The sequence below is a fragment of the Saccostrea cucullata genome, unplaced genomic scaffold (genome assembly GCF_032062105.1).
Source record: "Saccostrea cucullata isolate Sc308-1 unplaced genomic scaffold, CSIRO_AGI_Scuc_v1 ctg494, whole genome shotgun sequence".
NCBI lineage: Eukaryota > Metazoa > Mollusca > Bivalvia > Ostreida > Ostreidae > Saccostrea > Saccostrea cuccullata.
The window spans coordinates 142977-167992 of NW_026936234.1; the positions used below are offsets into that span (position 1 = coordinate 142977).

The window sequence follows — 25016 nt, forward strand, 5'->3', positions numbered from 1 at the left end:
CTCACATAATGAAGCGTAGGGGAGGTAGCCGAGGATTGCCGATTGATATAGCCTGGTCCCCTGTCTCAACCTTGCCAAGTGACGCGGAGTATATATGAAGCAAAACAGGGACAGGGAACCAGGCTACCGATTGATAAAACTTGGTTAGTGGGAGATTTACGGAGACAGCCGAGTGTCATGTTGAACGAGACGGAATATGCAAATCTTGCCGATTGCGACACGTCCGGGATATTGCACCACTCTTCACAAATGTTACTTATATAAGTCGCACAAAGATATGAGGATATGTTTCATTTCAATTTAAGGTGTGGTGGAGAATGGTTTAATGTAATGTTTTGAGGAATAATTTGTGTAATTTTGAGTCGTAATTTCATATGTTTTCTAACATGTGCTTAGCAAAATATGAATGTCGAACCCGATTGCTTTTTTTATTTTTGGCCTTGCTTGTCAGTTAATTTTTATTTTATTTATCAATTTAATTGGTATAATAACTCGTTTACTATTTGTCTAAGCGCCAAACTGTAGCTATTGTTTTAAGTTTTTACCCTGTCCAATATAATTCTTATATTTTTGAACAGAAAACCCCTATCTATTAAAAGATAAAAGCTGGTTTATTGTAATAGGCGTAACATATATTGCCTACAAAAAATTATACTGTACGTGTTACATTGGTGATTATTTGATTGAAATAATTTTGCTACAACTGCATGAATCATCATAGATTTGAGATAAAGATACTACTGTAGATCTGAAGCACACATTTTTGTGGATATAAAATTTTGTAAATTTTTCAGCAAAAAGCTAGGTTTTGAGGGCATGAAGTTATGTTGTATTAAAAGTAACCCTATTCATTTAATAGTAAAAATAAAAAAAAAATTGTTGATAATTGTTAAGAATGAAATAATAAAATAGATTTAATCCCCTGTGAATAAAGTTGATTATGTTTTTACGATATTAAAATGGAAGTTTTATTTTCACCCCTTTATATATTTTCAAAGGAGCCAAATTTTAAAATGGGGCAAATTTAAAAAAACTTGAATACTGGATTTTTCTTAAACAGAACTATGATATCATGAAAAATTTAGAACGGGCCAAAATTATTTGCAATTGTTAAAGGGCAAAATATACCACACTTAATACAGTTTATTGATTAGTGATTAAATTTTTTTGGTAGTTTTGGATTTGACCATTGTCATTGACCCAGATAGGTCAGTGATTAGAGCACTTGACTACCTGTAATAAAATATATTAAATTTCTTGTTCAGCCATAATTATTCCTCTTCCCGTTACAGTCACCCTCGTGACGCAGTGGTTAGAACATCTGCTCTAGAGTCATGAAGTACGGAGTTGATCCTTACGTCGAGGGTTCGAATCCCACTGTGGGATGAGGAGACAGGTCTTTAGGATGAGACAGTATAAACCAAGGTCCCGTGTCGCAGTAGGCGCTGGCACGAAAAAGATATCCCTGAATAGCCCTGAGTGCAGAGTATAGGAAAAAATTTGCAGCTCTCCACTGGCAAGTGGTGGCGTCTCCATATGAGTGGAAAATTATCAATACTCAGAGGGACTTTAAACAATTTACAATCAATCTTCCTGTTACATTTAGTGCTTTGTACATAAGACTTGAGAATATGGTTGTTTGTGTAGTATGGACTATAGGTGTTGGGCTCACTGCTTGACTTTTGGAGCACCTGACATGAGTAATGCAGGGGTCCCAAATTCTGTTATAGTCCAGCTCTAATTTTTTTTTCCATTTTTCTGTTGCATTTGGTGCCCTTGTTCACCCCTGACTTACTCAGGTGAATTTACCTGCCAGGGCTAAAGAATCTGTGTCTTTGAGGCTGAAAGAAGTTCAAGGTGGGAGTAATGTAGGGCTTTGGACTAAATGCTCTAATGGGTAGCAGCACAAAGCAGTGGTTAGAGCACCTGGCTAGTAATCCAGGGGTCAGGGGATCAATCTCCAGCCCAGCCATAAATGTTCTGCATTTCAGAATTACAGTTGCACCAAACTAAAGTACCTTTACAGGAATTAAACACACAATTCTGGCTTTAGTGGTCCATTAATTGAAACTGTAAATGCACCTTGTGTACTGCCGACTGGTATAACTCTAAAATATGTATACATGTACTAGCTGTTAGTGTTTATAAAATTTCTGTCATTTTTCATGACATGTTTATTTGCTGTAAAGATAAAATATACTAACATATTATTTATAAAGGGCTTTTTAACAAACATACAGCAGTGTTGATGTATTGTAATATACATATAAAACTTTATTCGTAGGTTAAAGTACAGTCAAGAAGAACTAACCATTGTTTTGAACAGTGGAATGATATTCCAAATAAACCAGACATGGATACATAAAGTGTCATGATTTAAAAAAAAGTGACCTGAGATTACCTTTTATTTAAGAGAAATGCATTCCAGCTAGTGTGATAAGAACTATCTAAGACTGGTGGATTAAAGCACAGAGTGAGTGCCTTTCAGGATGTCAGAATTTGAAAATGTTCTAAGACAGCTTGGGTCCTTTGGAGCCTACCAGAGGCGTGTATTTATACTGGTTAGCATGTTTGAGACCCCTGCAGCCTGGGCAATGCTTCTCCCGATTTTTCTGAATGTTGTACCAGAGTGGAATTGTCCAGAACTCAGTGATGCTACTGTCACTCTAATGTACAATTCATCACGGGGAAAAAATGTTTCAATATCAGCAGAACAGTGCTCAGAAAGTGACACTCTTTGTGCTGGAGCTGTGTTTTCTGGAGAAATCCATTCCATTGTCAGTGAGGTAAGGGGTGTTGCAGGCTAACTGCACAGCAAGACGTTACAACAGCACATTTTGTTGTACACAGTTTGTAGATTCATTGACATACATTTTCCCATATTTAATTAATTTACATTATATACATAGTCACATATTATCTGCAAAAAAATTCCATAGCATATATATACTTAAAAGTGCATGTAAAGAATAAATTTATGGCAATTCAAAAAAAAAAAAATCTGCTTAATGTTATATTTCTTGCATAGATAAAACAGAAATTGTGATTTCTTAGAATAGACCCCTTTAATAACATTTGCAGACATGCACAAACAAAACTACTTCCGAATGGATATGAACAATTGAAGTGAACCATGTTGAAAATGTAGAAAATATGCTCCATAGAAAAAATTAAGTGTACAGTATTTGAACTCGAAAAACGCTTAATTATGAAATAAATGTTAAAGTTGATAATTTGTGATTTTACATATTTATGATTTAGGTACATATATGATGTACATTGGGGTACACTTTACTAGTAGGTATAAATTGTATTAACTGATATCATCTCTGGAATAATTAGCTATAGATCTGCAAAAATAAGCTTTCTAACAATTACTGGGTATGTAAATTTGAACTTGTTAAGTGATCTTCCATGAAAATAATGAGGTAATATGTCTAATCATTTGGTTATTTAGCTCACCTTAACAGGACCTTATGTAATACCCTTGGCTTCAGCACTTGCATCCAAGGTTAAGGCTTTTTGACCAGCCAGATTTCTGTTAAAGTTCTGAGCATATATTGATCAGTAATGCATGCATGATGCTTTTACTTTTTGTAATGTTTCACTTCACCAGTCTAGGTATCAGATGCTACATTTTCAGCCAAAGAATGACCATTTAGTTAATATTTTCAGAGGAGGTTTAAGTTTTGGAAGCAGGTTCATTCTAAATATAAGTCCTGTGTTGATTAGACTTGCATTGGTGATACATCTAATGATGTACACCACCAGACTTGCTTCAGCTGCTGGACTTGACCTATATTTTCTGAATGAGTTACCAAGTTAAAGTTTTTAGAACAGGTTCATTCCAATGTATCTTCAAGCTGTTCCTAGACCAAACTTACAAGAATGATGCATCAAGGGATGAATACTCTCAGACTTTCTACAGATGATGGATTTGATCGACCTATATTTTCTGGATGAGTGACCAGGATAACATTTTGGATCAGAATCTTTCCATTTAAATAGTAAGCCCTGTCTAGACCAAACTTGCTTGCATGGATTTTGCATCTATAGATGCATACTATCAGACTTTCTTTGGATGCTGGATTTGACCTAAATTTTTTGATGAGTGACCAATTTAAAGGTTGTGGAGCAGGTTCATTGCAGTTAAATTTAAAGCAAACTTGCATGCATGATGCATCTGGGGATGCACTCTACTAGACTTTTCCAAGTCTGGATGTAAAGATGTTAAGTTTGCTTTCCAGATGATTGACCAGATTAAAGCTTTCTGTAGGATCAAACATACTACACATGGGTGATGCATCAAGGGATGTACACGAATAGACTTGCATTGTATGCTAGACCTGACTTGCATTTTCTAGATGTTGACCAGTTTAAGTTTTGAGGAAAAGTTCATTCCCAAGTAAATGCAAAGGCGTACCAGGACTAAAATTGCATAAATTTTGCATTTAGGGATGCACACTAGTAAATTAGTTTTAGTGTGGGACTTTCCCGCACTTATACATGGAGGTGAGCTCTATAATTTTTGGTTATCTATGTTTGTATTTTCTCACAGTCACATCTCTCATTCCAATTTTATCAGCTTTTTAACAAGTTTCAGAAATGAGAAAAAAATAATCATTGCCGGATTTCTTTAAATAATAAGAAAATTTTAAGCTTTGCAGAATTAATTTTGATTTAAGGAGTAAATTATTTTTGAGAATAAAAGATTTTTCATTTCTTTGAAATTGCAGACACAATACAATGTATATGTTAGGAGTACTATATAAACTCACATATAATTCGGTCTGCATATCAGTCGTTTTTGATTTTTGCAGATATTTTGGAGGGATTTGCGGTATACCCGCTTATAAGTCGGTCCACCTTTTTCCAGAATCAGTTGACAATTTATACTCAATGTTGTGATGTTTTAGCGAAGTTTCAATTAATATTTTTTAAAAATGAAGTTCATAATCATTAAAAAATAAGTAAAGCACACTGAAGATTAATATAAAGCTATAAAAAATTCATGAATACTTATACTTTATGCATAATTTTATAAAACTACCTATCGTTGTCCAGAAAAAATACCAATCATTCTATGACCTGCCTATAAGTCGGATAATGAGTTTTGACCAAAATTCAACTCCCAAAAAAACCGACTTATAAGCGAGTATATATGGTACATGAGAATGAAATCCAGATTATAGCTATATTTTATCTAATTTAAAAAGTATTGAAGCAAGAAATGGCAAATCATTAGAAATGATTTTAACAATATTTCTCCAATTAGGTTGGTGGGAGAATTTAGTATCCTGTAGCAATTTTTTTCTTGTTTTTATGTTAAAGCTTTTTTTGGTCTTGTTTTTGCTTACATCATTTTTTAGATACTAAGATGCAAAAATTAATGCCAGACACGGGACAAAAACTGCCTGTTACTAAAATGATGGTGTCTATACTTTCAGTGGTCACTGGTGTGTGACAGGATGAAAATCCCCAGTATCATCACCACGATCCAGATGTGTGGCCTGCTTGTCGGAGCTCTCCTTATGGGACAACTGGCTGACATCTTTGGTCGCAGAAAGCTTCTGTATATTGCCTATTCACTGCTACTGGTCTTTTCTCTAGGCAGTGCATTTGCTAATTCATGGCAGTTATTCGCTGCCTTTAGGTTTTTCATTGGTGGACTTGTGGGAAGTAAGTATTTAGTAGAAAACTTTAATATTGATAGATAAATATTGTTGCATCATTTAAGGGGCTCAAAATTACCCATTCTTCACATTATGTCCTATGCATCAGAATAAAAACAGTTTTAAGTCATTCTTTGTAGGTGTGATGGTGGTGAATTTTGTGCTGCCTCTAGAGTTTGTGACCCCTGATTGGAGGACATTCTGTGGGTGTGTGGGGTTCTGGGCCGTCGGCTTGATGACCCTGGCAATCTGGGGGTACTTCATTACCAACTGGAGATACCTCATTATAAGTACCTCAGTTGCAGGTGTATTCATGCTTTTTTCATGGTGGTAAGAATAATCAAGAAACATAAATGATTTTATCCCTCCTCTGTATTTGCTTCGTAATTGCTATTTTAATATTTTCTCAACTTATTGTTATTTTAATATTTTTCTCAAGACTATTTACAAGCTCTTTAATGAATATGTAAACTTGTTTGCATTATTCTATCTATTCAAATAATCAAGGAATTTTTTATGATTTTAAAATATATACATTGTGATACATGTTGGAAACTAGTTTTTATCTTTCATTCAGGTTTGTACCAGAAAGTCCAAGATGGCTGCTGAGCAAAGGAAGATTCTATGAAGCAGAGGCTGTTTTGAAAAAGATGGCAGAATATAATGGAATTAGTTTACCAGACCTGTCTACATTAGAAATGGAGTCTGAGGTATTGTATGCTTGTGTAAGTCTGATAGTCATTTATGTAAAGGCAATTTAATGCGACCATTTAATTGGTTATTCTTTGATTGAAAAAAAAAATGGTATTTGTAGGTCAGAAGTCAACCTGAGAAAAGATATAAAAACTTCAGTTACTGGCATTTATTTAGGACTTGGAGGATGTCCAAAAATTCTCTCATAGTCATGTATGGCTGGTAAGTTTGTGGTACATTCGTTTTCTTACAAACTGTCAATATTCAACAGTGATCAATCAAAAAAATCCTTCACTAATTAAAATAACATGAATATAAATACATGTATTTAATGCTTGTCATGTAACATTTTAATTACACTGTACCTTTTCTTACCTTCATTTTGTTCAGGTTTGTTTCAAGCTCAGTGTATTATGGGTTAAACTTCAACACGAGCAACTTAGCAGGGAATCTACACCTGAATGTGTTCATTTCAGGCCTAGTAGAAATTCCAGCCTTAGTTTTTGTAGTGGCATTTAACAATCGATTTGGAAGGAGGAAAATCACCCTGTCTCTGATGTTATTGGCAGGAATCTCATGTATAGCTGTTCTAGTCATTTCATTAATAGGTAAGATACATAAAAAACAAATGTTTGCAAAGCTATCGATATGCAAATTATGTATTTATTGGGGGGGTGGGTGTTAAATGTTGGATAGGTACACAGAATTAAATACCCATGGACAGATCTAGAGAAATTTGATTGGGGATTTAGGTTCAAACATCCTCCTTGAATTCAAGGAATTACTAAATGTGCATGGTAAAATGACCAAAAAATGACCTTGGAAACCCTATCCCTAGCAAACATGGACCCATCCTAAGTTATGAATCTTTTGAAGTAATGGAAAGTGGCTTGAAAAAAAAAAATTCCCGGATCCCCACATGCTCTCATATGGATTTTAATAAAACTTCTGTAATAATCATTTTATTCAAAGCAAACTCCTGGGCAAGAAATGTGATTTCATGTTTCTATCCCCAAAATTGAATTAAAGCATAACTGCATGAAAAGCTCATGTCTGATTTTACAGTAGTAAAATGGTCTTTCATTTGTTGTTGTAGATGAATCTCAGATTGTCCCTATAATTGTTGTTGCGATGATTGGGAAGTCCGCTATATCTGGTGGATGGGCGGCCACTCAGGTGTTTTCTGCCGAGACCTTCCCAACAGTGATTAGGTCAGTAGGCGGGGGAGGGGTGTTTCTACATGTTGTCTTTATACAGAATAATACAGACAATCTGATTGGTTGAGAGTATGTCATATGCTCCATCAGGGTGCAGGGTGACAGGTAAATTGTTTCACTTTAGATGTCATTCAAATGGTCCAAGCATTAGCTAGATAGGTTGTACACAGTATATGTAAAATGTATCAACAAACATGCATTTTGGGCAGTAATAAAGTTTAAATGTGAAGTCAAACTGATATTTTTTTCTGAGTATGGCATCTAAGGAGGGGTTAAAATTAGGAGAACACAAGAGGTTTACCATAAATTGAAATCATTGTATTTTCTTCAGGATAGTAAAACTATAATCATGGGCTGTTTAGGGTAGAAACATCATCACTTATTAAAGAATACAAATTTTGAAAGAAATGATAATGGGCAATGGGACAGAATGCTATTTGGGCTTAAGTGACAGTTGATGTTGTGATTTCAGGAATATTGGTATAGGGGCCTGTGCCATGTCAGCCCGGATAGGAGGGATTGCCGCTCCACAGTTTGTACGACTGGTGAGTATTGTTCAGCATAAAACAACAGGAATTGTTGTTTAAACAAAATATTATTGAAACTTAATGATAAAAAATCCACTATGCATAAAAAATTCATTTTTCAATTACAGGTAAATATCAGTATCTCGAACATAGGATATCTCGAATACCCCGCTTATGTCGAAGTCGATCGCCGGTCCCGGTTGTATTCTCTTTATATATGATTTAAAAAACACCTGATATCTCGAACATATTAATTGAATACTTAATGAGTATAAAAATCCACTTTTTTATGCATAAAAAAGTGCAGTGAATTTTTCAATGTACTGAACACACTGTATATTCACACACAGTGGCTATTAATAACAAAACTTGGGATAAAACATTGTGACAGTTAATTGTTTAAGCTTGGATATGCAAAGAAAAGGTTCATTAACTTGCAGAAATTAAATTACCGATATTGCATTTCAATTAAAATTCATAAAAGACAAAAATATATTTCACTGTAATAAACATTGTCAAATTGCAGTGCATAATGATAGTGATTGTAAATGAAATAATGCTGTGTGATTTGCTCAATTCGTGATAAAAGATCAAAACCATTGTAGAAATGTGATAAAACTCTTTCAGAGTAAAGGTTCATTAGATGTGCTTCCATTTGCTGTGTTTGGGGGCCTTGCACTGTTGTGTGGATTTCTGATGTTATGTCTCCCAGAAACCAACAAACAACCCCTCAAAGACCACATAGTGACTGTCCCTGACCCAAACAACAGGGTCAAGGTCAATGGAGTGTCACAGGAAGAGATACACTTAGAAAGCGGGGATTCTTAACATTGTCATAATAATTATCAAATATACAATTAGTATTGATCAAATTTTCATGATCATATATATTTTAGATAATCTTTTTTTTATTTTAAAAGTCCAACATTTTCAAAAATTGTTTTGAGGGCTTTCTAGTACATGATGAGTTTTTTCCTTATCATATCTCAAAGTAAATCCTTGCCAAAATAAAAATTGAACTTGTTTTACTACAAAAAAGATCTCATTCTTACGACAAAAAGTATACATTTGTGTACTAGTATTATATTTATGTTCCCCAAACGAAGTTGGGGAACATATTGTTTTTACTCTGTTTCTTATTATTATTATTTTTCTTCTTCTTCTTCTTCCTGGGTACTTTTTTGTCCGGGAGTGATCTTGTAAACTGTTCGTCCGATGTAGGTAAAACCTTTTTAGGGTCAGTAGACATGTTATGTAGATTTGCGGAATCAAGGTCATTTTGCGCGCACGTGCTTGCAAGAGCGTGCACGTGCAACACGTGAAATGACTAATATAATGGATATTGCCGTAACTTTTCTATTTTTTAATGAATTTTTTTGAAACTCATAATGTAAGGATACATTAGAAGTATAGACAAGATAGCATGGTCGAAATAGCAAGATCTCACGCGCATGCACGTTCGCTTTGCTCTGATTGGCTGAAACTAAAGTCTCAATATCTTTCTTGTTTCTCGTCATAATCCTTTGAAATTTTGAACAGAGTCCTACATTATGAAGATCTACAGCATGATATAAAAAATTTTAATGAAAGCATGCGCATGTGCGCGTGCTGCAATATGATTGGCTGAAACTTTAAATGGCTATATCTCCTTTGTTTTTTGACGAAATTCTTTGAAATTTAAAACATTGCCATGCATTAGGATATCCTACAATATGGTGTAGAAAAAAATCATGAAATCACCCGCATGCACGTGTGCTGCAATCTGATTGGCTGAAACTTGAAATGGCTATAACTCCCTTGTTTTTCAACCAAACCGGATGGGATTTAGAACATAGATAGATGTAAGGGACATAGATAGATGTAAGGGACATAGATAGATGTAAGGGACATAGATAGATGTAAGGGACCCCTATAAGAAGGTATGGTCATCATGCACGTGCACGCACGTGCGTGCATTTGGAACGAGTATATGAAAATACACTTGAATGAGTGATTTTTTATTACTTTTGGACTGAATGCTTTAATGTATAGTTATTAAAATATGTAGATAGTGTAGACAAGATGATATGTTCATAACGCACATGCATTCATATGCGCTTGGGTGCAATGCTAAAATTTGAATATAATTGGTATCCTTTTAGGAAAACGTAATGCACAGAGTTTGTCTTATTTAATGAAGCTTACAGGGAATATGGCACCAAAAGGGAGTTGGGGAGCGTTTGGGGAACATCTGTAACGGTTCCCGTTACAATTAGTACTAGTGATATATGATTTAGTGTTTTTAAATGTTGTCCCATAACATTCGGTCTTCCAGAAGAAGAGCCGATAGCCAAATTAACTTGTATGGCTCAGTGAAAATGAAACTCTATACTTACACTTCTTTAATATGTAAGATTTTGTTTTGTTTCATGGATACATTGAATATTTGTTTTTAGCATAGGAGACAGATATGGTGTGATAAAATAAAGATGATGAGTGAATGTTACTTTTGTCAGAAAATGTGTCCTATTAATTTAAAGATGGTTTGAATGATTAGCAGTTTTCAAGAGAAATACTTGCTGTTGAGAGATAGATGTGGTAATTTAATGTATATTTTTTCAATACTGTAGACGTACTAATTTCCACTGGGTCATAATTCCACCGAATCTTGATTTCTCTTTAATCCATGTGTAGAAAATTATGCGGATTTCTTAAACTCTCACTATATTCCTTACAAGTATTTTGAGTACGATGGGACAAATTTCCGCGGACAAATTGTGACCGCGTACATAGCGTAAATTAATTCCACGTGGAAAAAAGTACTTCTACAGTGTTTGATAAAAAAAATTACACATTTTTAAAAGTGAAGTTTTTGATAATTTTTTAAAAAATGAAAGAAAAGGTGAGCAAGCTCACATACCCCACGCTCCCCCAAAACTCAAAGTGCTGAAAATCCCGGAAAAAAATGAAAAAAAAAAAAATCGGAATTTCCCAGTAATATGCACATCTACAAATTGTGTCCTAAATATCTGCAAAGTTTGACGAAATTCTGTGCAGCGGTTTATGAGGATTTGCGCTGACAAATTGTTCATCTCTATATAAAAGGTATGGCCAAAACCCTAAGTTTTTAGTGCGGAAATTCCTGGAAAAATAAAGGAATCGGAATTTCCTGGTAATATTCACATCTACATATTGTGTCCTAAATATCTGCAAAGTTTAACGAAATTCTGTGCAGCAGTTTATGAGGAGTTGCGCTGACAAACTGTATAAAAGGTGTGACCAAAAACCCAAGTTTTTAGTGCGGAAATTCCCGGAAAAATAAAGGAATCGGAATTTCCTGGTAATATGCACCTCTACATATTGTGTCCTAAATATCTCCAAAGTTTGACGAAATTCTGTGCAGCGGTTTATGAGGGGTTGCCTGACAAACTGTTCATCACTATATTTAAGATATCCCCAAAAATCTAAGTTGTAAAGTGCCGAAATTCCCAGAAAAATAAAGGATTCGGAATTTCCTGGTAAAATGCACATCTATACATTGTGTCCTAAATATCTGCAAAGTCTGACGAAATTCTGTGCAGCGGTTTATGAGGGGTCGCGCTGACAAAATATTCATCTGTATATTCAAGGTATGGCCAAACATCTAATTTGAAAAGTGCTATATTCCCAGAAAAATTAAGGAATCGGAATTTCCTGGTAATGTGCACATCTACACACTGTGTCCTAAATATCTCCAAAGTTTGACGAAAATCTGTGCAGCGGTTTATGAGGAGTTGCGCTGACAAAATGTTCATCTCTATATTCAATGTATGGCCAAAAATCTAAGTTGAAAAGTGTGGAAATTCTAGGAAAAAATGAAAAAAAATCGGAATTTCCTGGTAATATGCACATCTACACATTTTGTCCTAAATATCTCCAAAGTTTGACGAAATTCTGTGCAGCGGTTTATGAGGAATTGCGCTGACAAACTGTTCATCTCTGTATAAAAGGTATGGCCAAAAACCTAAGTTTTTAGTGCGGAAATTCCCGGAAAAAATAAAGGAATCGGAATTTCCTGGTAATATGCACATCTACATATTGTGTCCTAAATATCTGCTAAGTTTAACGAAATTCTGTGCAGCGGTTTATGAGGAGTTGCGCTGACAAACTGTATAAATGGTATGACCAAAAACCTAAGTCTTTAGTGCGGAAATTCCCGGAAGAAATAAAAGGAATCGGAATTTCCTGGTAATGTGCACATCTACACACTGTGTCCTAGATATCTCCAAAGTTTGACGAAATTCTGTGCAGCAGTTTATGAGGAGTTGCGCTGACAAACTGTTCATCTCTATATTCAAGGTATGGCCAAATGCCTAAGTTAAAAAGTGCGGAAATTCCCGGAAAAAATAATGGAATCGGAATTTTCTGGTAATATGCACATCTAAACATTGTGTCCTAAACACCTGCAAAGTTTGACGAAATTCTGTGCAGCAGTTTATGAGGAGTTGCGCTGACAAAAAAACAGGACTGACGGACTGACGGACGGGTCAAAAACATTATACCTCACGCAACTAGTTGCGTGGGGTATAAATATTTTTTCCTCAACAAAGTAATTATAGTGCCTGTTTATGATAGGCAAAGAATATTTATCATACAAGGCACACTTATCATACTCTTATTTTCTATATAAAGAAGCAACTACAGGAAATTTCTGTTTGACTATTTACATCCACTGAATATTTCCTCCTTTATTTCTTAAGAAACACCATTGTGTTAATCAGTGCATGAACTACACTAGGCATGTCACCTGTACAGATTTCATGATCAGTGGCTGTTCCATCAGTGAAACGTACAAAGATGTTCGCCTCATTAATGCAATAATTAATGTTTCTAATCCTACTTAAATTGATTATTTAAACAGATATATGTAAATATAAATAATAACATGTCTTTCTTTGGTTTTTATTACGGGATGAATGTCGCATCTATTGCAGAAAAAATTTACATAACCCGCTTACGCCGGTTTTGTATTGTTTTTGCAATAGCTGCGACATTCATTCCTGTACTAACAACCAAAGAAAGCATTTTATTGTTTAAATATCCAAGTTCATAAGCTTCTTAATTGTGTACATTTGTGTACGTATACATATATATATAGAGAAAAAAAACACTTATGCTTCAATCCAGTTAATAATAAAATTATTTATTAAATTATTGTAAGTTTGGATTGGCCATTGAACTGTATTAAATTCCTGAAAATAAAGGGAAAAGTCCATCCAATCATGATATGTAATTTATTTCATAACAGTTAACATTAGCATGATGATGTATTATAAAGCAAGCAATTAAATAGCGAAAATGAACGGTAAATATCTTCGCTAGCCAAGGGGTTTCCGATCCGAAATCTACTCTACAACAGTAGATTTCGGATCAGAAACCCTTGGCTAGCGAAGATGGGTAAATATTTGAACATGAATCTTTTACAAAGGCATTAAAGACAAGAGGCATAAGGGCCTTAACAGTCACCTGAGAATAATATTGTAAATTTGTAAGGGATCCATAGAAGTATGGAATAAAACAATATTAAATTGATAGATGAAGCCATATTAATTTAGTACTCGGTAACAAATCCTAAGTAGACATAATGTCTTTTTTTACTACTTTACTCCCACGGGGCACTTTCAGTGCCCATGGGACTAAAGAAATTAATTTTCAAAACAGCACTAATTTTAATTTTATTGTCAACCCTATGAACCAAGGTTGACAGGGATCAAGCCAGTCGTGCTATTGTATCCGTTTACCCATTGATGCAATATACAGGCCCATAGGAGGCAACTTCAGTGGGGGAGCCCTTTTTCAGTTGGGGACACTATCAACCACCAAATATTCATAGACTAGCAAAAAAGGGGTCAACAATCGTTTTTATTGAGGCGGCACAAGCATATACAAGTAGTGGATATGTTTTTGTATATTGGCGAAATAATTGCCCCCCCCCCCCCCCCCACTCCTCCGGTTCCTGTGGCAATGATGTGCTACAATTTGTTGAAAATGGGTCTGGAATTATAGAGAACCTGAAAATGATCAAAAGTTTGACCAACGAACGATGACTGATTTAAAAAAACAAAAGGTTTATCACCTGAAAGACTTAAAAATGTACAAGTAAATTACATGTATGATAAATTTAAATATTATTCTTAAAAAGAGGGTCTTTAAATTTCTGGGGCTATAGATTCACAACATTCCAATGAAAACATAATTTTCAATGATTTTGACAAGTATGACAAGTTATGTGAAGAAATTACACAAAAGTATATGTATAACATGTTGATAAATCTTAAAATATTCCATCGACACCGAGGTAGCATTTGCATGCACATGTACTACTGTAGATCCTTTTAAAAAATTTCGCGAGATAGTTCTTGACTCTTGATTAGCGAGACAATTTTTTTTACGAATTTTGGTTATTACTCTATATAGTCAAGGAATACTATTATACGCGAGATTTCAAAATTCGCAAGCAAGCTGTCTCGCGTAATTACGCTAAAATAAAGTTCTCGCGAATAAAAAGTGATTAAAAGTATCCCGCTATCGGACTTAATTATGGAGGCTGAACATCGGTAAAGTTACATTAGCTTTGTTTTCTATAGATTCATATCGACAAATAAATGGGACACATAATTATGCATATATAATATTGAGAGTTATGCTTACATTAATGTCTTTCGTTCATTATTGCACCTCTTAACAAGAGGGACGTTTATAATATTCGTTTTTTTTCTCAATATTTTGAATTGTCATTTGCAATCTGTCATGATTTTTTTTTTTTTGACATTTATTAAAATCGATAAATTTTAGAAATAATTTTAAATGCTACATGTACCCGAAATAGGACAATTCTCAGGTACGCTTGGACTTTCAGTAAGGCGTGGTATTCTCAACATTACATAATTAGCATCTGAAATTTACACAGCTTTCATTCACTGTTGAAATACTGCGAGTATACATGGGATAGAAATTCAGGCAAATGCCAATTAGTGTTTCGAATAACCAATAACATTGTCTCGTCCGGCAAAGAGGTAGACCTTAAGTCGTCTCATCGTTGTCAACAACAATTCATATTAAGTTCCTGATGTTATTAATTTCTTAACCAATGAGAATCTATTCGCCATTTGACAGAAGTTTTTAATTCGGCAATATTTATTTTTTAATGACTAAATGTTGGATTAGGAAATGTATGATCGATCCTTGTCGGAAAATCAACAATAGAATCTTTATGTATTTAATTATCATAGGAAAACGCTCCATATTGCTACTCTCGAGTTCATAGCTGGATTTAGTCCGAAATATCTGAAATTTTCCACGCTGGCATAAAATATTAAAATTGTTAAAAAGTATCGAAAAAGTCAGATATTTCGGACTAATCTGCAGGATTTTGTAACTCAAAAATAGTTTGTAGATAGAGAGCGCTTAAATGTCAGGTCAAACAATTATTTGATGTCAGTTACTTCGAATTCTCCACCAAGACGTCGTTACGACATTGTTACCAACAAATTAAAAACTTAATGTAAGCTTTAACAAGCTATTTGTTGTTGGAGAGGAATTTACGAATGGTATGTAAAAGGTTAGTTGCTATATGTAGCCAGAATCAAAACCATCAAGCCATGCGGCCTAGTGATAGACACAATGTTAACTGATGTCTAGTCATGAAAAAGTGTATAAAATTCAACACATAAATATTTGTAACAGTCACGGTACATTGTTACACGTGTCCTTCTATTTGGCCTGGGATTCCATTACTGTTGTTATTAACAGGTGCCACCTTCTCTTGTTTTGTGAGAACGCTCCTGGAGATTTGGTAAGAAAGCCTGGAAATACATGAACCTCTGCGAAATGTTACACACTTGTTTTGCTCTTTTCTCTTCTTGTTTTCGATATTTCCATCTTTTTCACAAAGTTGTAATTCATCGGCACAACTGTTGACTTTTCCAGAAACTGAAGACAGTGGTGTTTCGCGAGTCTCGTGGGAATCCTGTATATAATCTTGGATCATATGTTCCACTAAGGTTTCATGACCAATCATGTGCTCGGAATAGTCGGCACCCATGAGTTCTTGATCAACACTCAATCTTAGTCCAACTGTAAACTTCAAAATCTTTAAAAAATACAAAAAGCTGATAATATGAGGATTAATCTAATGTTAATTTTTCAAAATATTTTTGAAAATCGATTTTGAGAGACATAAAACAAATTATTAAAGAACTTATTTTGAGAACCGAGGGATAGACAACCTCAACAATCAAAAAATCATTACCATAAGTACAACCAAGGATAAAACAGCACTCCACACGGAAATCACCACCACAGCAAGTAGCTGAACTCCCAGTAAATAGAAACCACCACCATGAAAAACGCCACTACGGCCCATCGTGGTGTTCTCCAGCGGATCGTATCTGGCAAACAGACCAACAGCCAGCAATCCCTGGACAGAATGAACTAATTATAGCATTATTGCGCATGCAAGATCCTTTTTATGTCATGAATGTTCGACAGATAGGTATTTATTATTTAAGGTCACATTCTAATGTTGCTCTGTCTTAAACTTCTTTGATGCAAATATTTATAGTAACACTAAACAGTATGTTTTTTGTCTGATGTGTATCAAACAGCTGTCGTAGTTGTGAGTACATGGCATAGTGCCAGGTAGTACGTTTATAATGGATAGTCATACTTGAGAAATAATGACATGGACATGTGGTTAAAGGAAGGTCATTTGCAAAGGCGAAATGATACGACAATCAGATGGTTAACAAAAAATTCCGCCCACGGGTAGCTTTGTGACTGAGATGTTAAAGATTCAAAGATTTATTTCAAAACCTACTTACCCATATACCACAAGTCCCGTGTACTGAGCTCGCTCCCACAGGATCATCTATCTTCAGTTTGTCTAAAACGTGAATTGACATCAGCGACAACGCCCCACCCAAGGCACCAACCACGAGCGCTTCCCATGGTCGAATTACCGCACAAGCACCTGTGGAACAAAATCTTCAAAATGCAAGTTTACGAAATGTATATATGAATTCTGTTGAAAAACAGAAAAATTAAATAATGTTAATACCTGTTATGGATACAAGGGAACCTAACACCGAGTTCACAATGCAACTGATGTCGTATTTACCCTTGAATCGAATATATCTGAAAAGAATAAAAAAAAATTAAATTCTGTTTGAAACTCAGTGATATTTATTTTGTCGACTTCATGATATTTTTAACTTACGAGATAAGGATGCCAATCGCTCCACCACCAATGGACCCGTTCAAAGTGACCACAGCCGACCTGCATTAATCAGTGATATCAATATTTGATTGGAATTTCTTTTTTTATCAACTTCATTAAATGTATACTTATTTAAAATCTAAAAATATTGCTAAAATAGGCAATTTGAAAAAAAAGCTCATAGAAATGTTGATCTACATTTTGATTTAATTTTGACTTTAATGTTCAGAATAGACCAAAAAGTCCTGCCTTTTGACACCTGTCCTTGAGTGTATTTACTTAATATAAAGAGAGCCAGGTATTGTGTCTTTGATGTGACTTCCCTGAGACTTCCCCTAGTAATGGAGCAATGTGTTGCGTCACAAAGACTACAGAACAACCATGTGCATGTCTGCAGCCATTATTGTCGACTACTTCCTTAACTACAAAGCCCCTCTCATTTATCCCATTACAAGTGGACCAAGAAGTAGGTTTATTCTGACGCAAGGCAGCTTTGATTTAAATTTACCTTTAAGAAGTTCATTAACGAAAGTTAAGGATTGATACTCACTTTGCCGCCAATTTCCATTTGCCTCCCGAGATTCCGAAGGTACTTCCACAGTTGAAAGCCAGCCAGCCCCACCTGGAGAGAGAGAGAGAGAGACGTATCAATAAGTCCTTTAGCTGCAGCAATATCAGATTGTAATGTCTAATACTGCTGCAACTTTAGGATTTACTGATATTCAATAAGAGAATGAATTACAAACCATCGATTAACTTCAATGATTTCTAATTTGCAGATTCAATTTGCTTTTAGTTGTTAATTGAGTTTATGGTCTCTATTTGAAATACAGATGTTCGATCGACGTAATGTTATAATGAAAGAAAAATTCCAAAAATATATAACTTTTTTGTGCATCATTTGGTTTAAAAGAAAAAAAATCTAAAAGTAGCATAAAATCTTAAGGCAGATTGGACCGATAGCAACTACCAAATTAATAATACAATAAAAAGGGGGAAAAGAAGAGTGATCGATCTTTAAAAAGCAATCTACAAACAGTACTAATTTGTGAAGAAACTATAAAACAAAGACCCCTGTATTCCAGAGGTGGGATCAGGTGCCTAGGAGGTGTAAGCATCCCCTGCTGTCCCGCCAAGAAGGAGCATTCTGCAGTCAAACTTAGTTTATCAAAACATTGGTATTAAGCAACAAAAACACAACCCAGTGATGGGTGATATTTGTTAGATTATTATAATGGTCATAAAATTTGCACTTTTAAATGAGATTGTTGAAATCTCTGTAACAGCAACTTATCTACCAGTAGCTTGTCTCGAAAATATAGGTGATAACGGAGTCTGACTACATAAATAAAGTTGACGGTGTACAAACTGAAGTTATCATGTTTGTCATTTAATGTAGTTGTTATTTAGTCTTTTCGTCTATAGTCAGAAACACCCAAATATGAAACAGAGGTGGCAGATTCTGTAGTGTCTTTTATTTAAAGTTACTGGGATATATCAACATATAAAGTAACTACTGTTAATAGATAAAACATCGTCGAATAACTAAATAAAAAATTGAAATCCACAGCAAATTTTTTTTCTTCTCTTCATGTAGAAGATTATGAATAAATTCTGTTTCATGAAAATATAGAACAAGTCAACTAAATAAAGGAGCATAATAAGTGCACTTCTTAATTCAAAAAATTGTAGGAAGACCTGGTCTACGAAAACTACATTAATGTTGTCAATGAGGATCTCCAGAATCTTTTAAGTAAAAATTGAACGTTCATTTCATTGGGATATTATTAACTTTAAAAAATTATTTACCAGAGCATGAACATCCCAATCAATGCACTGACTGGGTTACCAAGAGGTGGCGGCTTTATCCCATTATCATAACGACCGATTCTCGGCCTGAGAATAATAGTCGCAACAAGTGCCGATATACCACCTACAAGATGAACGGCCCCGGCCCCCGCCACGTCGACCACTCCTAATGTTCGCAGAAATCCATTAGCTGCCCACTCCCAGTGAGACGGAATGCAGTAAATCAGTGTATTAAAGAACGAGAAGATGATGTATGCAGTCATCTTGGTTCTTTCCGCCATGGCGCCAGATACTATTGTCGTTGCTGTAGTGGCAAAAGACATTTGGAACACAAATGTGGAATAAAGAATTCCCATGTGTTCGTCTGTGGTATCCACAAAGAAATATCCTATTCCACAGAAAGGATTGGAGTACTCGTCGTCACCGAAGCTGAGTCCAAACCCGATCATCCAGTAAGACAAACCTCCAAATACAACATCCACGGCGTTTTTTACCATAATGTTTACCTCATTTTTGCTTGAAATGCAACCAGCCTCAAGCAAACCAAATCCTGTCGATTGAAAGAATAAATTAGTAGATAGAAAAGGCATTTTATACTTACAGCTTGGAATATGCTTGTATATGCTAAGTTGAAATGACTAACCTTAAAATTAAGAGTCAGTCTTTTGTTTGTCTTGATCACACTCTTTCTCTTAAGAATTGGGACATTAGAGGTTTGCAAAAAAAAAGTAACAAAAAAAGGCGGATTGAAAACAAGATTGCATTGACAACACAAACAACCCTAGGAAGAGAGAGGGTGATCAAGACAAACAACCCCAGAGAGAGAGAGGGGATAGTCACGAAAAACACAACCCCGGGGATGGAGGGGAATTCAAGACAATTCCAGGAAGAGAGTGGAAGATGAAGGCAAACAACCCCAGGACAAACAACCACAGGGAGAGAGTGGAAGATGAAGACAAACAAACAAAGGACAAACAACCACAAGGAAACAGAGGAAGATCAAGACAAACAACCACAAGGAGAGAGTGAAAGATGAAGACAAACAACCACAGGACAAACAACCACAAGGAAACAGAGGAAGATCAAGACAAACAACCACAAGGAGAGAGAGGAAGACGAAGACAAACAACCCCAGGACAAACAACCCCAGGGAAAGAGAGGAAGATCAAGACAAACAACCAAAGGGAGAGAGAGAAAGATCAAGGCAAACAACCCAAGCGAGAGAGAGGGTGATCAAGACAAACAACCCAAGGAGAGAGAGGGCGATCAAGACAAAAAACTCCAGGACAAACATCCACAAGGAGAGAGAGGAAGATCAAGGCAAATAACCCCAGGACAAACAACCACAAGGAGAGAGAGGACAATCAAGACAAACAACCCCGGGGAAATAGAAGGTGATCAAAACAGGGAAAGAGAGAAGAAGAGAATACAAACAACAACAAGGAGAGAGTAGAAGATGAAGACAAACAACCTCAGGACAAATAACCACAGGGAGAGAGAGGAAGATCAAGTCAAACAAACAAAGGACAAACAACCACAAGGAGAGAGAGGAAGATCAAGACAAACAATCACAAGGAGAGAGAGGAAGATCAAGACAAACAACCACAGGACAAACAATCACAGGGAGAGAGAGGAAGACTAAGAAAAACGACAACAAGGAGAGAGAGGGTGATCAAGACAAACAACCACAGGGAGAGAGATCAACAAGACAAACAACCCAGGACAAACAACCACAGGAGAGAGAGAGGACAAACAACCCAAGGGAGAGAAGACAAACAACCCCAGGACAAACAACCACAGGGAGAGAGATGATCAAGACAAACAACCACAGGACAAACAACCAAAAGGAGAGAGAGGAAGATCAAGACAAACAACCACAGGACAAACAACCACAGGGAGAGATAGAAGATCAAGACAAACAACCCCAGGACAAACAACCACAGGGAGAGAGAGGAAGATCAAGACAAACAACCACAGGACAAACAATCACAGGGAGAGAGAGGAAGATGAAGACAAACAACCAAAAGGAGAGAGAGAAAGATCAAGACAAACAACCACAGGACAAACAATCACAAGGAGAGAGAGAGGAAGATCAAGACAAACAACCACAGGACAAACAACCACAGGGAGAGAGAAGAAGACTAAGACAAACAACAACAAGGAGAGAGAGGAAGATCAAGACAAACAACCACAAGGAGAGAGAGGAAGATCAAGACAAACAACCACAGGACAAACAATCACAAGGAGAGAGAAAGGAAGATCAAGACAAACAACCACAGGGAGAGAGAAGAAGACTAAGAAAAACGACAACAAGGAGAGAGAGGGTGATCAAGACAAACAACCACAGGGAGAGAGAAGATCAAGACAAACAACCCCAGGACAAACAATCACAGGGAGAGATAGGAAGATGAAGACAAACGATCCCAGGAAAAACAACAACAGGGAGAGAGAGGAAGATCAAGACAAACAACCACAGGACAAACAACCACAGGGTGAGAGAGGAAGATCAAGACAAACAAGCACAGGAAAAACAACAACAAGGAGACAGAGGAAGATCAAGACAAACAACCACAGGGAGAGAGGGCGATCAACACAAACAACCCAAGTGAAATAGAGGGCGATCAAGACAAACGACCCCAGGACAAACAAACACAAGGAAAGAGAGGAATATCAACACCAACAACCTCAGGACAAACAACCACAAGGAGAGAGAGGAAGATCAAGACAAACAACCACAGGACAAACAACCACAGGGTGAGAGAGGAAGATCAAGACAAACAACCATAGGACAAACAACCACAGGGTGAGAGAGGAAGATCAAGACAAACAACCACAGGACAAACAACCACAGGGTGAGAGAGGAAGATCAGGCAAACAAACCCAGGATAAACAACCACAAGGAGAGAGAGGAAGATCAAGACAAACAACCCCAGGACAAACAAACACAAGGAAAGACAGGAAATCAAGACAAACAACCCCAGGACAAACAAACACAAGGAAAGACAGGAAGATCAAGACAAACAACCACAAGGAGAGAGAGGGCGAACAACCCCAGGACAAACAAACACAAGGAAAGACAGGAAGATCAAGACAAACAACCACAAGGAGAGAGAGGGCGATCAAGACAAACAACCCAAGGGAGAGAGAGGGCGATCAAGACAGGGAAAGAGAGAAGAAGACCAAGACAAACACTTTTAATATAATCTCCAATTAACATTCCAGAATCAAGAATTAAAATTTTCACCGATTTTGAACCTTTATATTATCATGTATCTGATTTTCAGAGGAAAATCCTATCTTTTTATAAAGTAACAAACAAATAGAAATATCTTTTAAAATCTGATTAGTCTGAACTTATCAAAAATATGCCATATATGACTTTAAAGCAACAAAAAAATCACTATTGATCTCGTCAAAATTAATGGAGTTTATTAAACATGAGCTTAGCTTTTTCTATCAGAGTCATACACGTTCTAAAGTCAGAAATAGTGACATTCAAGTTTGAAACCTTTGATTTTTAGACTAGCTTATCAGAAAATCTCTATAATATTTATTATGGTATTAATTTTCATTTTTTGTCTTTAGATTAAATATTGATTTTCTTTTTCTTAAAACTAATCTTTTAATTTCCTCTTTCAGTCGTAGTCAGATACAAGTTCGCTTGCCCCTGATCACTTCCAAGCTTATAGTTACCGGGTATAAAGAACAAAAACAGTTCATGATTATAATTCGACACCAATCGCCAAAAAAGTACATACAAATCATCAAACAGAAGAGCTTTCAAACATATAGGAAGTTTATCAAGAATTTGACTAAAATGTACATGTACATGTAAAATGCACACACATCCTCACACACACCCCACACACACCACCACCACCACTAGCAACTATGTTTAACCAACCCAACATTTGAATAGAAGCCACCACCAAGATCGGACTTACCTGATTGCATGGTAAAGATGATAAATGAACTGGTTAAGATCCACGTGGCATCGTCCCACGTGATGGGTCCAACACTGCTAGCACCAATCATACTGTACACAGTGTTTGGAACGGAATTCGTTTTATTGATGCCGAATGCCATATTACCTGTATAAAAAGGGAAGCTGTGAAAAAAAGTTCAGAATCCTGTAAAACATAGACGTATCCATATTTGAAGAATATAACAAATGAGTCTCCTCGCACATAAAGAGAAAGTTGAGAGCAGAACAAAGTGCGCGATCTCTCCGTGATCTCTGAAAGACGCGAAAAAATCCGTGTCAGTTTAAATGTTCTGGTACGCCATAGAGACGAAAAAAAGATTATACCTAAATTTTTCATCAATCAGAAAGCGCTTCATGATCTCCGTAAAAGTTTACACAGACACAGACTCTAAGAGGCTTCTATGGGGTAGAGTCAATACTTTGAAAAGAGATTCGGGATGTGGAGATTTAGCTTGTTTTGCAACTATCGCATGTACAATTTCTAAAACGAGGTAAAAAGGTATTGACAAACAAGTTGATGAAACAAGAATTTCAGCAGTCTCGTTTAAATTCATCATTTCGTAAGCTCTATGGTCAATACAATGACCTTGTCAGCAGATACAATTTATCACTGAGTCAAATGCTGAATGACGTTTCCATACTATTTTGTATTGTATTATGGACTTTTGAGCTTGAATACTGTTCGCTGTCTTCATACATTTCAGCAGTCTTTCAACAATTGCCATCTGATTGTTAAGGTGGGTATTATTGATCGTGTTCGATTGGTTGTCCGGGCATGACAAGGTCTTAATTCTGATATATAGACAGGTAAAGTTTGAAAAATTAGTGTAGCTGTATAGGTGAAATTTCATTGGGGGGGATGTCTACGAATACATTTTTCATATTGAATATAATACGTACTCACATTTCTATTGGTGAACAGTATGGCTGATATAGAGGCAATTTATTATTTACTTTTTTAAGCTACCAAAAGAAAGAATAATTATGTATTTAATTAATGAATGTTTTGGATTTTTTTAGGAATGAATCCTATCTGTCATTTATTTAAAATGCGAATCCAGTGTCTTTTGCTTTAAGATGGGCAAATCATCATCGTCGAGGTAAACAAGCTGTAAATAATAAAAAGCTGCAATGTAGACAGACCAGTTACCAATTACATTTGTTTTCAATGTAATACAATTATTTGAAAGAATGTATAAAATTATAAGGAACAAATTAATTGCAAACCATTGGTTGTTTTTTTAAAAGGACTGAGAGTCAACGAATACTGAGTTGATGAGTGATTTATTTGTTTGTTTTTGTTTATCTTAGTTACAATTACATAAGAAAAATAGTATCTATGCGTATGTCGATGAAGGTTTGAAAATGTTTAAATAATGTGAATTAACGAAATCAGAAGATAAGAGATACACAGCCAGATCTAGTTTGCAAAATACATAGATAAGGAAGTCGGGCGGGAATGGAGGAATTCTAGGTTCCCTCGGGTCAAGGACAGCGTCTTATTGTTGTTCACGGAGGAGTTGGGATTCGTCCATTCAGCAGGGGAATGGGAACAAGCAGCATCTAAATGAAAATTCACAAGTAAAAATCACAACAAAAGACTATTCTAAAAAGCACCCACCCCCACCCCACCGTAACCTGCTTACTATGGGCCCGATAGGTTCTAACATTCAAAGATGGATCTTATAACTTGTTCTTGATAATTTTAATTAAGGTCTGCTTTTGGAGGACAGCCGTGAATTTTAGCTAGCCTTCTAAAACTTTTTTTAATTTTTAAAAAGGAATTCAATAAATGTATTATTTTGTACAGAACTGTTTGAGAGAATTTTTTGAATATATGTTTCATGCATGATGGTTTGAACATATAATTTTTTTTAT

The 25016-nt window shown here is 35.7% G+C and overlaps 2 protein-coding genes across 2 annotated transcripts; one reads left to right on the plus strand and one right to left on the minus strand.

The window, feature by feature from the left end:
* The first annotated feature begins 101 nt into the window (after nt 1-101).
* LOC134245047 (organic cation transporter-like protein) lies at nt 102-9155 on the plus strand. The gene is made up of 10 exons (XM_062727299.1): nt 102-305; nt 2285-2786; nt 5448-5679; nt 5813-6002; nt 6250-6382; nt 6487-6587; nt 6756-6973; nt 7462-7576; nt 8055-8127; nt 8737-9155. Exons 2-10 carry the CDS (start codon nt 2490-2492, stop codon nt 8935-8937), a joined length of 1560 nt encoding a protein of 519 aa, XP_062583283.1. The 5' UTR covers nt 102-305; nt 2285-2489; the 3' UTR covers nt 8938-9155.
* Nucleotides 9156-15826: 6671 nt separating this feature from the next.
* LOC134245029 (putative ammonium transporter 3) lies at nt 15827-23212 on the minus strand. The gene is made up of 8 exons (XM_062727276.1): nt 23098-23212; nt 19154-19703; nt 17895-17966; nt 17345-17404; nt 17186-17262; nt 16950-17098; nt 16379-16546; nt 15827-16219 (listed from the first exon to the last, which is right to left on the minus strand). The coding sequence occupies exons 1-8, from the start codon at nt 23186-23188 to the stop codon at nt 15827-15829; spliced, it is 1560 nt and encodes a 519-aa protein (XP_062583260.1). The 5' UTR covers nt 23189-23212.
* Nucleotides 23213-25016: the final 1804 nt, after the last annotated feature.